The sequence below is a fragment of the Capra hircus genome, chromosome 7 (assembly GCF_001704415.2).
Source record: "Capra hircus breed San Clemente chromosome 7, ASM170441v1, whole genome shotgun sequence".
NCBI classification, from domain to species: Eukaryota; Metazoa; Chordata; class Mammalia; order Artiodactyla; family Bovidae; genus Capra; species Capra hircus.
Genome location: NC_030814.1, coordinates 98105259 through 98119564, shown reverse-complemented (window position 1 = coordinate 98119564; position 14306 = coordinate 98105259). Strand labels below are relative to the sequence as shown.

Here is a 14306-nt window from a genome sequence, read left to right as displayed (position 1 = left end):
TTTTCAATCTCCATCCCCTGGGAGCAGAGCCGAGGGAAGGAGTAGGGAGGAAGGGGACAAGGGCCGGCAGTGCGGGCTTCCGGACTGGGCTGCTTCCGGCGGGCGTGAGAACAACTGCCATTTATTCGCTATCCCGCACCCGTCAGGGAGAGGGTGCTGCCAATAGGGAGAAACGGGGGGGAGAGGGGAGTCGGGCGGGCTGCCACCCGGCAGAAATGGAAGGTGAGCCGGAACCACGGCTGTGACCAGGCTGGGAATATTTGTGAGAGGATGTAGTCACCCAATGTCGGGGGACGTGTTGGGACCGACAAATATTAGGGAGTGGGGTCCCCAATATTTGCAAGACCCGCAGGGATCTTGATGTTTAGGAGGGATCTAAATATCTGGAGCATGGACTTGAATTGTTTTAACGTTGCCGTGATATTATAGGCGTTATAGATATTCAGGGACCCCAAAGTCCCCAGATTTAAAGGACGGTCTGGGTACCCTCACTTTGAAGGAGTCACAACCCTCCATTTGGGGCGGCAAGGAATCTCATGTTGGAGGGGAGAAGGAGTTCCCTACGGTGGTGAAGAGCAGCAATCCCTAATAATGGGACACAGGGAACCCCGCTGTTGAAGGCATCCGTGTGCCCTCCAAGGAGACCGGTTACAAACCTTCATTCTGAAGCAGGGATCTTTTATATGGGGAAAAGATTCAAGCCTCCATTTTGATGGAGAGAGCCCCAAAGATTGGGGAATGATCTGAAGGCCTCCATTAAGAACAGAGATGCTGGTCTGGGCCAGCAGCCCCCAGCCTGTTTGGGGACCCCACCCCCTCCTTTCCCCTCTGTTTCCAGGAACAGCTGGGCCCAGCCTGGGCTGTACTGCTGGGAAGCGGGTGAGTCAACCCCTCCCTGTGGCCACAGCTGGACCCCCGCCCGCCCCCTCTGGCCTTCACATCTGGGCAGAGACCCAATCATGAGAGCTGGGATGGGGACCCTTAAGTTCACACTTTTGGAGATGGTGCTGCTCCCCTCGGAAAGTGATCACAGCCTCAGGGTGGACACCATGCCCCACCCCATATCATGAGGGACTCTGGCATGTTTTCTACACTGCAGACATTGACATTCTGCCAGGACTCCCATCCTGACCCCCTCCCCTCCTCGTGTCTGTGTATATATCTCTGAGTCCATGTGAAATGTGTTCATATCTATGTAGATGAAGAGATGGTGGGTCTGTGATTGTGTGTGCACAGGCCTGTGTATACCTTGACCTGTGTCTTGGTGAGTCTTGAGGCCCTGGGAATTTACACAACAGGCTATGTGTGTGTGATTTGGTGGGGTTTTTTTGGAGGAGGGGTGTGCTGTCAGGGACTAGGGCACGTGTTTTTCTTTATGGGACCTTGGTGCTGGTTTAGTCGCTAAGTTATGTGGGGCTCTTGGGACCCCCATGGACTGTCCGCCAAGCTCCTCTGTCCATAGGATTTTCCAGGCAAGAATACTGGAGTGAGTTGCCATTTCCTTCTGTAGGGGATCTTCCTGACCCAGGGATCGATCGAACTGGGGCCTCTGCACTGCAGGCAGATTCTTTACCGACTGAGCTACCAGGGAAACCCTTTGTGTCTATATCCCTGTCATTCTTTTTGTAAGTAGTGAATGACTGATAATCAGTACTTCAGTATGCCTTTGTTTCTGTGACCGTGTCCTACTTTATGTCATGTGTTTTCCTGCGATAGCATGAGGCTATCATGGGTGGCCTTGGTTTGCCCATGTCCCCAAGACAATCTGGTGTCCCTGTATGCAGCCTTGTGGGTTTGTGTTACTTTCTGGGCCCTGTGATGTACGCGGACAGTATAACCATCGAGTCTGTCCCCACAATGTGTCTGTGACTCTACAGTCTCCATGTGAGGGGAGTGGCTGCTTGACAACTGGATTCCTGAGGTCCAAGACTTTATCTGTTTGCGTCTTACTCTGTGTTGTTGGTGTGGCTTTATAGCAGTGTCTGTATATGTCACTTGTGTATGAAGATGGCCCTGTCTGTGTCCCTACCACAAACGGTGTGTGACAGTGTGACCCTGCCCGTATTCGCTGCGGGGCTGGCTGGATTAGTGAAGGTTTGTGCCAACGTGTGGCAGGTTTATCTTGTGTCCGTGTGCCACTGTAGATCCAGAGTTTGTGACCTTGTGGGGAGGTGTCAAAGTCACACAAGACAGCGTACTTAGCGGAGGCAGAGGCAGTGACAGGCTCCGGGGGTGTCAAAAACCCCCAGCTCTGCTGCTCTGGGCCCCGCTGGGCCCCGCTCCCTGCGCTGCGGGGGCGCGTGCGTCGTGCGTGACGTGAGGCACGACGCCGTTCGCTGCCTGCGTGGAGCCCGACGCGGTCGTGCCTGCGAGCGCGGGGAGAGGGTGGAAATAGGCTAGCTGCATGCGTGCGTGCGTGCGTGTGTGCGTGCGTGCGTGCGTGGGCAGCCGCGGGGGTTGGGCGCGTGGGGGAGCGCTGGGCGCAGCCCCACCCTGCCCGGGACTGTTGGGCGCGGGTGAAACCATGGCAGGGGTGGTGGGGCGGGACGCAGGGCCGTTAACCCCTTCCTGCCTGACCTGAAACTTGTGGCCCCTCGACAGAGCACACGGGGGCTTCCCCAGTGCTCGGGGACCGTCCCTGACAAGGGAGGAACCCCGCCATCGAGCTGACAGGACCCCCCCCTCCAGTTACCATGGGAACCGGAGCTTCCCGCGCGGCTGGGCGCGTGCTTCCTCCCCCGTCCCAGCTCTTCCTTTAATTCCACAGTCCACCGATAATGGGCTTCCCGCTCCTAGTCTCAGGGGGAGGGGCTGGGGTCAGCGAGCCCGGGGCGTGCGTGACTCAGGTCAGCTTGAGGGTCCCCTGGCCACAGCAGACCTCGCTCCCCCTTCTCCACCCCGTGACTCACCTCTCGCGGCTTTTCCCCTTGCGTGACTCAAGCCCTTGGGGAGGGGGCTGTGGACTCTGAGACCCCCTTCCAGGCAGTGGGGGCTGAGAACCCAGTACTGGGGACCTGAAGCTCCAAGGGCGGGCTCTCCCTCCTGCGAGGGTCGGTGTCTAGTGTTTTGCCTTAGCCATCTCTCATCAAGGTCACTAGAGGCGTTTTCCCCCACCCCTGAATTGGCAGTATCTACCCCCTCAAAACCCTCCGGGAACCAAGTCCCCAGCCCCTCCCCCTCAAGCCCACAGGAAGTTTTGGCAGAGCCCGTTGGCGATGAAACGGTTAAAGCCGTTTTCTTATTCATTTCATCCAGGGGCCCCTTTTGACTCAGAGCGAGCCAGGCGCCCCCTTGAGCCGGGCCTCGTGGGGGCCTGGGTTCATACTCCCCACACGTACCATTTTTAGAGAGGGGAGGGAAGGCTGTTGGTGAGCTGACTGGGGGGGGTCTTGGGTGGCATGTACAGAGTTGGGTTCAAATCCTGCCTCTGCCCTCATTGCTCTCTGGTTCTCAAGTTTCCCCATCTGAAAATGGGGGATAATTTTGAGCAGTTTATTGTGGTATTGTGAGATTAGCTGAATAATAGATGGGACACTTTGTTTCCAGAGCAGGGCACAGGAGCAGAGAAGGGAGCTTGGTCCGAAAAAGGACCCAGGCTCCTCCTGTCTCCCAGGCCTGGGTGCTGGGTGCCCAGCAGAACTGAGTCCTTGTGGGGCAGTCCATGCCCCACCCAGGCGCTCTGAGGCCATAGGGTTCATCCCTTCCGTCCACCCCCTGCCCGGGGCAGGCACCCAGGAAGTGAGAGGCGGGGCAGGAATGAGGCGGAACCTGTTGGGCCCGTCGCCTCCCCACCCCACCCCCCACCCTCATTCCGGGGCCCTGACATGCCCCCCCCCACATAAGCTGTGGCCCCACCCCCACTGTCGTGGACGCCTGGGTCCTGACCCGAGGGTGGCCCAAGGGAGGGGATGTCGGCGGAGACAGCGTCTCGGGAACATCCTGTGGACTCCTGGCTGGACAGACGGGAGAGTCCGCCCCTCCCCGGGCAGGACAGCAGTCGGCTGGGGGCAGAGTAAACACGGCCCAGAGCAGCCAGACTTGGAGGGGCGGCAAGGAGCGTACACATACACAGTCACCCCGAGAGAAAGCCAGTCTACACACACAAAACTCCTGTCACCCTGGCCACAGACAGATTCCCAAACGGGGACACACTGACAGGGTCAGACACAAATCTGGGTAAAGACGGCTGTCAAAGGTGACAGGGTAGGCCAAAGAGGAAGACCGAAATGCTGCCAAACACGTGAAGATACTGACAGGCCAGAAGCCTAAAGGTAACACAGATAAGTGAACTCAGCGTACAGGCAAGATGGACACACGGACAGGCACAAACACAAGGGTACTGACGCTCAGGTGAGAAGTGCACAGCCTGGCAGGCAGTCGCATGTCCACAGGCACCCTGAGACAATGTGACAGGCCAGAAACAGGCAGGACGGACACACAGACGCAAGTGGGCGACGCGGGCATGGGGATAGGCTCAGAGATAAGGGACGGTCACTTTCAGTGCAAGTGCCCCAAGAGGCGCACAAGATATGTTCAGACACAGCGTTAGATCCTGACACACCGGAGAAGGCCACAAAGGCATACACACTAGCAAGATCAATTCAAAAAGATAACTCAGAGGCGAAAGAGACAATCACAAACGTATGCAGAGGAGGACAGGAGGGACACATACAGACCATGACAGACAGCCCCAGCCGCCACCGCCCCACAGCACACACACAGTTGCATACATACTCAGACGAGCTCAGACCAGAAATCAGCCTTATAGATACACACTACCTCACTGATAACACACACGTCAGACCCTCTGACAGACTGGGCATATGAAAGTGGACAGACTGACATATTCACAGACATGGTCTGGCCAGATAGTCACACCCAACCCAGAGAAGCATGGACAGGCCTCAGTCTGTCATTCATTAACACGCTGGCCCAAGGACACCCTGACAGAACCTGTTGGCTAACACATGCACACATACACACCAGCCACAGAGCCCACATGGACACAAACACACAGAGTCACAGACACACACCAGCCACGGACGTCACACACAGACACACATACACGTACAGACCAGACACGAATAGATGAACAGTAAGAACTCCAGTACACCCTAGACTCTTGTATACAGGCCAGCCACAATACAACATGTCATATAGACCATACACACACACACAGACACACTCACCCCCCTCCAAAGCAGACAGGCCCTACACACCCCTGCAGGGTTGGGCCAGCACACAGACACATGCCTTGAGAAGACAGGCTTCACACACACTCTCACACGCCCTGACAGGCCAGCCACACACAAACCCACAGACAGCCAGACACACGCGCGCCCCTGGACCATGATGAGGTACTCTGGGGTTCTGGGCTGGCCAGCCCTTCTCTGCCCCCACCCAGAGATCCTGGCGCTTACTCTCTCCAAACACCTCCCCCCACCTCCCTCCCAGACTGTTCTTTGTCACTTCCCCTAGGAGGCCCAGCTCAGCAGCCTAGGTCCCTGGTGGGCTGTGGGCCTGTTTTCTCAGCACATCCGCTATAAATGGGGCACCCGGGATCTCAGCCACGCTCAGGCCCCCCAAGACCTCTCCAACAGTGCAGGGGGGGCGGGACCCGAAACAGTCTTGTGGGAAACTCCCCTCATGCCCAGCTTAGTCAGCCTGAGGACAGACTCTCCTTCCTGCTTCCAAGAAAACCGAGCCACTTCCTCCCCAGGAGAGGGATAGGGACCCCCAAACCACAGAGGTGAGGGAGGGATGCGGCTGGCAAGCTAGGGGTTCCTGGGGGAGGGCCTCCGTGATTCTCAGCCTCTTCCTGCCAGCTGCCTGTCCACACCCAGGGGCAGGGACAAGGGAGCCTGGGTGCTATGACTTGCGGGTTCTCGCCCTGGCCTGCCCACTAGCTGACTCACAGGCAGCCCCCAGCCCAGTTTCCTGGTGAGGGCCCTGCCGGCCAGTGGGGCCAGGGTGGAGGGGGGTCACCAGGCTATTTATAAGAAGGAGAAGTCCCTCCTGCCAAGGCCAAAAGCCCCAGAGAGACCCATGGGTGGGGGTGGGTAAACTTCCTCCTTATCCAGTCCCCCAGGTCCTGGGCTCCTGGGCATGAGGAAAGCCTGGGCACAGTCTCCTTAGCTAGATGCTTGTTTGAAGCCCATGGCCTGGGCAGTACCCAGCTGCTAGTCTGGGCACTCAGCACAGACAGAGGAGGGGGCTTTCCTCACACCCTCCTCATGGGACTGGCCTTGGCGCCAGTGGGGCGGCATGAGGGGGTGGTGCCCAGGCCACAAGGGTGAGACTGGCAGGGGCCTGGAACCGGCTGTACCAGCTCAGCTGGGCCCCCGCCCTCCCTCCTGGCCCAATCCCCACCCCCTGCTCAAACACTCGTGCAGAGAGCATGCTGGTCTTGCCCCCAAACACACCAGCACCCCTCTGTCCTGTCCCCAACCCCCATAAAGGAGACCCTTTATGAAAGGGCTTGCAGAGCTTAGCATGCAGTTGGTACTGCATATATGCCTCTGTGATTGTGATTATCTACACAAAATAGGCTAACACTCTGGAGCCAGACAGCTCAGGTTTTAGGTCAACCCCAGGGCTTTGAGCTATGGGACACGAGGCAAGTTCCTTATCTTGCTGTGCCTAGTCTCTTAAAGGGGGCTAATAGCAAATAGCATACATTTCACTGGGTTGTTGGAAGCAGGCAATTAGTTATTCTATGTAAACCACTTAGAAGAGTGCCTGGCCTATGGTAAGAGCTATATGTGTGTGTGTGTGTTAGTCACTCAGTGGTATCTGATTCTTTGGGCCAGGCTCCTCTGTCCATGGAATTCTCCAGGCAAGAATACTGGAGTGGGTTGCCATTTCCTTCTCCTGGGAAGAGCCATATAAGTGTTAGCTATTAAAATAGTAATTATTTCTCTGTCTGCTTGTCTTAAGTGTCTCTGAGTCGTGCTGTCTGTCTGCATGACTCCAACCCTGCAGCTCTCCCTGCCCTAACCCCCACCCCCATACATCCATTTTTCCTTGCTGGGTCCTTGGCCTCCATCTCTACCCTCCTTGGGACAGTCTCACCTCTCTCCAGGACTCCCCTGGCATGGCCAGCCTCAGCACTGGTCAGGGCTGACTCACTGTGGCCTCCTGGCCCGTGGGACCTGCAGGTTGGCTTCCTGAGATGCTGCCCTCTGGTCAGACCTGCCCAGCCCCCCAACGCTGCCCGCTGCACCCCCGCAGGGCCCAGCCAGATGTCAGCTGCAGTTATTAGCATGGGCGGGAGACACAGACCTGGCAGCGTGCCTGCCAGACTCAGCGGCCACTGGAATCTCCCTTGAGCCTAGGGCGGGGGAGGGGAGCAGTTCAAGCAAGGGAGGAGGGGAGGGGGTACCCAGGGGTCACAAGGACCCTCCAAAGATAGGGACACCCCCAGCTTCTCATGGGACCTTCCTCCCCAACGCGCCATTGCTCTGCTGGACTTCCCCAGCCCCCGCAGAGCTCAGTTTCTCTTTTGCCTTCTTTCGTTTTACTTCTCCCCTCCACACTTGGTGAACTCTGTGCTTGACCTGTAAAGCTTGGCTAGCTCCTCTCCCCCAGCCTTTCTCTGCCCTAAAGAAACTTCAGTCTAGCTCCCCAAAGATAGAGGCTTCACTTTCTGACTTTGGTTCTAGCGGCTGGTATCCTATCTGCTTGGAAGTTCCACTTTTAGTCTAAATCGAAGCCTCGCCATCTAAACCTTCAATTATTCCTGGGGAAGGGGCTCTGGAGGGGTTCCCTCAGATGAGGGAGACACCTAGGGTGAGGGAATGGATCCCCCTTTAGGTATTCTGGATGGTGAGGAGTCCCCATACTAAAACAGGAGTCGGGCCCCTCACCCACATGAGTGAAGGAGAGGGCACCGCAGCCCTTACGGATGTATGTGCCAGACCTCCTGGCAGAAAGTAAGGGCACCCAGCTCGAGGTAAGAGGCAGCCGCGTCAGCCCGCCCAGGCGCCGGGGTCGCCTGGAGGCATTGGCCCACCCCCTCTTCGCCGTCGGGCTGGGGGCGAAGTCCGAACCAGGCCCGCGGGCAGGCGGGGACCTGCCAGGCTGGGTCGGGCCAGGCAGGGCCTGGCAGGACGCGGCCTCAGAGCGGCTGGGTGGGGCCGGGCCAGGCGGCCGTGGGGGCCCCGGGGGCGGCGGCCGGGGCTGGTCGGGACTAGCCGTCCAGGGGCCCGGGCGTGCCCTGGGACCTGGCAGATACCGGGGCCCTCGGCCCCGGGACAGCGCTAGACCCACCCCTTCCTGTGCCCTTATATGGGCGTCGGGGCGAGACTCCGGGGGCCGCCCCGCCCCCAGTCCGGCCGGCGGACTCCCGCCTGTTGCCATGGCAACCAGGCCCCGCTCCCCAGTGGGTCCCCTTTCTTCGGGCTGGTGGAATCGTCCGGGACCGCCAGCCTCCGCCATTGCCTGCGGGCTCCGAGGACTGAACCATTACTGGGGTGGGGATCGGTGACTGGAGACCTCGGCAGCTGGGCTTATTCAGCGCCCCTGGCTTCCTCGGGGGTCGCCTGCTCAGGTTCCTCTTCCGAGGCGCTGAACCCCGCCGGACACAGGGCGGGGTGCCTAGTCCCTTAGGATTCGAGTGACGGAGGCAGGGCCGGGCTCCGTCCCCCGGGGCTGTTGCCACACTTCCTGCCGCGGCGCTCTTTCCCCAGCCTGTTTCTAAGGAAGGAGTGGGGTTGGGCGACCGCGCCCCAGCCGTCGGGCTGGGTCTAGGCACTGGGAGCCGACACGGTGTCGGTCAACCTCAGGGTCACTAGGGGAGGGCTCTGGGGTGGGGAGTATACAGGCACCCACGAGAGGGGAGCCGATCATGGAAGGTCCCCAGGATCCCCAAAGACCCCTCCTTCTCTCAGGTCTCAACCGGGGACCCTCTCAATATTATCTCAATTCTGAAAGGGTGCCTCGACCCTTCTAATTCTCTCCTTCATTGAGGCTTCGCAGATGACCCCAGTGACCCCCAACCTCTGACAGTATACCAATCTTCTACCGCACGTATTTTCCTTGCCTCAGTGTACCCCAGGACCCTCACTCACTTTATGCGTTTCTAGTTTCTCTCAATGCCTTCCCCTTCCCGCTTGTGGGGGACTCTGTCTCTCTCCGGTGGGCTCCAGGACCCCGACTCATTTTTTGCATAGTGGACCCTCCAAACTCTCCCGGGTACACTTTTGATCTCTCCTCCTTATTTTACCTGGGTTCAGCTCCTCCCGGGAAAATTCCAGTCCCTCAACGATTCTGTACCCAGGACCCCCACTCAGTTTCTGAGTCAGATGTCTCCTCCCCCGCTTCCCCATCTACCTTGCTTAACCTTCCTGTCTCTCCTTTGCGGGGTCTCTCAGTGTATTCGCAGCCCTCCAGCACCTCTGAAAGACTCCAGATCACTCAGGCCTTTCCGCGTGCATCCCGGGACCACCCCCTCCCCCCAACACGCACACACTTGCTCAGTACCAATTTCTCGTATCCCTTATCGCGTACTCCAGGGAAATCATCACCCTCCCCGAAACCTCTCCCGGTGTGCCTCGGATCGCCCCAGCACCCCCTTCCTCACGCACCCTAGGGTCCTCTGGCCCCTCCCCCTGCAGGCGCTCGGAGCCACCCAGCCCGTGGCCGCTGTTTACAAGGACACGCGCTTCCTGACAATGACGCGAGCCGCCTCCTCCCCTTCCCCACGCTCCAGAAGGGGGGTGCGGGGGCCTGGCTCCGGTGACAGCCAATCAGAGCGCACTTCCGTGGCTGACAACCGCGGTATAAAGGCTTGTGGCTCTGGCGGAGCGGCCGGGACCTTGAGCACGGCCAGGCCAGCACCGGAGCCAGCAGGGAGCAGGGAGCAAGGGAGAAGCGACACCAAGAAAACGAGCGCGCTAGAGAGGGGCAAAGGGGCTCGAGAAGCCGCACAGAGCTTCCTCGCACAGCCTCCGACCGGCCTCTCCCGACCAGTGCCAGCCCTCAGGAACGTTCGTCCAGACACCCGATACAGGCACAGCCGCGGACTGCGCGCGGCTCGCTGCAGCGAGGCCCGGGGCGGCCCCGTAGGGACCCCCTCAGACCGCCCGGGCCGCCCGGATGTGCACTAAAATGGAACAGCCCTTCTACCACGACGAATCATACGGAACAGCGGGATACGGCCGGACCCCGGGCGGCCTCTCTCTACACGACTACAAACTCCTGAAACCCAGCCTGGCGCTCAACCTGGCCGACCCCTACCGAAATCTCAAAGCACCTGGTGCGCGGGGTCCCGGCCCAGAGGGCAACGGCGGAGGCAGCTACTTTTCTAGCCAGGGTTCGGACACAGGCGCGTCACTCAAGCTCGCCTCATCGGAGCTGGAGCGCCTGATCGTCCCCAACAGCAACGGCGTGATCACGACGACGCCCACGCCCCCGGGACAGTACTTTTACCCCCGCGGGGGTGGCAGCGGTGGAGGTGCGGGGGGCGCAGGGGGCGGCGTCACTGAGGAGCAGGAAGGCTTCGCCGACGGCTTTGTAAAAGCGCTGGACGACCTGCACAAGATGAACCACGTGACGCCCCCCAACGTGTCCCTGGGCACCAGCGGGGGACCCCCAGCCGGGCCCGGGGGCGTCTACGCCGGCCCGGAGCCTCCTCCAGTCTACACCAACCTCAGCAGCTATTCTCCGGCCTCTGCGCCCTCCGGAGGAGCCGGGGCCGCCGTCGGGACAGGGAGCTCGTACCCGACGGCCACCATCAGCTACCTCCCACACGCGCCGCCCTTCGCCGGCGGCCACCCGGCGCAGCTGGGCCTGGGCCGTGGCGCCTCCGCCTTCAAGGAGGAACCGCAGACCGTGCCTGAGGCGCGCAGCCGCGATGCCACGCCGCCGGTGTCCCCCATCAACATGGAAGACCAGGAGCGCATCAAAGTAGAGCGCAAGCGGCTGCGAAACCGGCTGGCGGCCACCAAGTGCCGGAAGCGGAAGCTGGAGCGCATCGCGCGCCTGGAGGACAAGGTGAAGACACTCAAGGCCGAGAACGCGGGGCTGTCCAACACTGCCGGCCTCCTCCGGGAGCAGGTGGCCCAGCTCAAACAGAAGGTCATGACCCACGTCAGCAACGGCTGCCAACTGCTGCTTGGGGTCAAGGGACACGCCTTCTGAGCGCCCCCTTATCCCCCGTACGGACATTTCCCCAACCTGGACGGCTGGGCGCACGCCTCCCATGGGGCGAGGGGGCAGGCGGTGGGCACTGGCCCCGGGACCTGAGGGCGCAACAAACCACACTGGACTCCTGCCCGCCCGCTCTGCGCCCAGTCCTTCCACCTCAACGTTTACAAGCCCCCCTTCCACTATTTTTTTTTTATTTTTTTTCCTGCAGAACTCAATTCATATTGAATATAATATATTTGTGTATTTAACAGGGAGGGGAGGAGGGGGCGATTGCGGCGGAGCTGGCCCCGCCGCCCGGTACTCTAGCCCTCGGGGATACTGAGGAGGGGACCCCCGCCCCCTGCCCTCCCCCCTCTGCACCGTACTGTGGAGAAGAAACACGCAGTCGGTTTCTAAAGGAGCTATTTTAAGCTGTGTTTATGTGTGAGTTCGTTTATTGTCCTTACTTTTTATTGAATCTATTTAAGTAAAAAAAAAAAAAGTTCTTTATTAATTTCTGTTGTCTTTTTTTCAAGCCGGCCAGGGGGGAGGGAGGGGAGTACTGGGCAGCCCCCACCCCACGGCTGTTTGTGGCTTGCTCCTGTAACTGTGTCAACCTCGCCAGTTCTGTTCAGGCATCTTGCACCCTCAGCCGGGTGTCCAACCCTTCTGGCGTCTCCTGATCTCCCGGATTGGAAGGTCCAGGGTGTGTACACAGTCCAGCCACCCTCCCCGCCACCCCGCCCCCAGGGCCAGGGGACAGGATGCCTTGGGCAAAACGCTCAGCGCGCAGGCGCGGCACCGCCCAGCCGCGCGCGCCGGGGCTTTCCCCGCTGACGCTGCGGAAGCGCTGTCCAAACATGGGCTGATTCTGCCCAGTGACGCGACGGCGGTCTCCGGGCAGATTCCGGGAATCCCCTCCCCCGCTCTGCCGGGCAGGGCTGCGGCGCCGGGAAGGGGGCCGGGATTTTCCCAGGCTGGCGGCTACCGAGGCCCGGAAAGCCCCAGGCCTGGGTCCAGAGCGTCCGCGGTGGGCGGGCCGCGCTCCACAGCCCCAAGAGCTACCCCAGAGTTTCCCCCATCGGGCTGGCCCCTGGGTCCTGCCCAGCCCACGCCCGCTGCATTTGACCTGACCCGGGCGGGGGGATGCAGTTGCCTGCGCGTCGTTGCCACCGCGATCCCCTCCCCACCCCCGCCAGGAAGGGCGGTGCCCGCCTGCCAGTTTCCCCTCCCGGGTGCCAGGCCGGGAGCGGGGCGACTGCCAGGTCTGGTCCTGCCGGGGCGGCTGCTCGGGCCGCCGGGCGCCGCCGCCGCCCTCGCACGGGGCTGCCTCCCCCGCAGCTAGGGCGGGTGGGAGGGCGGCTGGCGAGCCCCGATGGGGATCTGGCAGGCTTCGGAGCTGGAAGCCCCCAGAACAGCAGAGAAAAACACAGACTGAGAAACCAGGCCACAGGGCCTAGGTGCGGTAGAACAAACGCTCCATTAATTTGTTTATAAAATACTGAACGACCCGGTCCTGGAGTCACTAGCTAGACCAGGGCAGACAGACTATAAACAAGCAAACATGATTTGGAGATGGTGGTTAGTACCAGGAAGAGAGAAAAAAAGAAAGAAAAAAAAAAAAACTGGTCACAATGGTCGTGATGGAGCAGGGGAGGTGAGCTGCTTTGGAGAATGAATTGGGAACACGGAACTTTAATGAGGCGATTTTTCAGCTGACCCCTGAGAAAATCCTCAGTAACAGAGTTCTGCCAGAGAGAATAGTATATGCAACGTTTCTGTGGCCAGAACAAGATCAGCCTGTTAAAGAACACCAAGAAGCCACTATGCTTCAGTGGAGTGAACCCACCGAGGTGGAGATGAGGTCAGGGAAGACCATGTAGGGCCTTGTGGAAGGGTATAGATAAAATTCCAAGGCCGAGGACTTCCCTCGTGGTCCAGTGGCCAAGAATCCGCCTGCTGGTGCAGGGGACTCGAGTTTGATTCCTGGTTTGGGAAGATTCCACATGCTGCCAAGCAACTAAGCCAGTGTGGTATGCCACAACTGCTGAAGCCAGCGCTCCAGGGCCCCTGCTTCAGAGAAGCCCCTGCCCTGCAGCTAGAGCAGCCCCCACTCACTGTGACTAGAGAAAGCCAACACTCAACAATGAAGGCTTTGTGCAGTCAAAATAATTTAAAAATTTAAAAACAATAGAATAAAAACTCCAAGGCTGAGATGAGTGACTTTGGAGGGCATTAGGCGGGAGTACTACTAATGGTGGTGGTGGTTTAGTCACTAAGCTGTGTCTGACTCTTAAGTGACCCCATGGACTGTAGCCTGCCAGGTTCCTACGACCATGGGATTTTCCAGGCCAAGAATACTGGAGTGGGTTGCCATTTCCTCCTCCAGGGGATCCTCTTGACTCAGGGATTGAACCTGCAACTCCTGCATTGTAGGCAAATTCTTTACTAAGCCACAAGGGAAGCTTAATTTAATAATGAGTCTATGGATTAAATGAGCATGTCAGTCCTGTGGAAGGAAATGAGGGCTAAGAATGGCAACACCACTTGCCTGAAAAAGTACAGCATCAAACTTTGCACCTTAGAACACTGTGTTGCTCCTAATACCTGCCTTCTTGTCTAACCCTCACGCTTCCATTTCAGGGGAAAGACATAGACTTTCCAACCTCTGGTGGTACAGAACTTGCAGCAGGAACTATGCATGTACCTCATCCCACTCTTGGTTCTACTTTCAGGATTGGGTCCCCACCTTCTTCCAGTCCCAGGAACCTGGTCCTATTAACCATTAATAGAATCCTGATCTTCACATACTTACCTCTTTTAACATGCATTGTCTTCATTCCCATTGGTCGTCTTTATTCCCGTTTTGCTATTGAAAAGACCCAGGGAAGACCACAGCTCCTAAGCGGCTTTTTAACCCAGGCTGGCTGCTGTTAAGGTGTGGGCGCTGCCCTGCCTGGCCAGGTTTCAGGTGATAAGGCAGCCTGTGACTTGCTCCCTGCAAGGGGCAACAGTGCCAACCACCTTCCCTTCAGGCCACGGAGAAAGCAGTGAGCATGAGGCAAGACTGCCACCTTGTGGCGGAGATTGGTAACCAGAATGTCAGTTTCCCAGGCCACAGCCTGGAGAAAGCAGCCGCGGGTGGTACCACACCAGGACAAACCACACAAACACAAGAC

General features: G+C 58.9%; 1 protein-coding gene across 1 annotated transcript; it reads left to right on the top strand.

Annotated features, from left to right (window-relative positions):
* On the top strand, positions 9795–11637 carry JUNB (JunB proto-oncogene, AP-1 transcription factor subunit). Its single transcript, XM_005682285.3, has one exon. The coding sequence runs from the start codon at positions 10096–10098 to the stop codon at positions 11137–11139; it is 1044 nt and encodes a 347-aa protein (XP_005682342.2). The 5' UTR covers positions 9795–10095; the 3' UTR covers positions 11140–11637.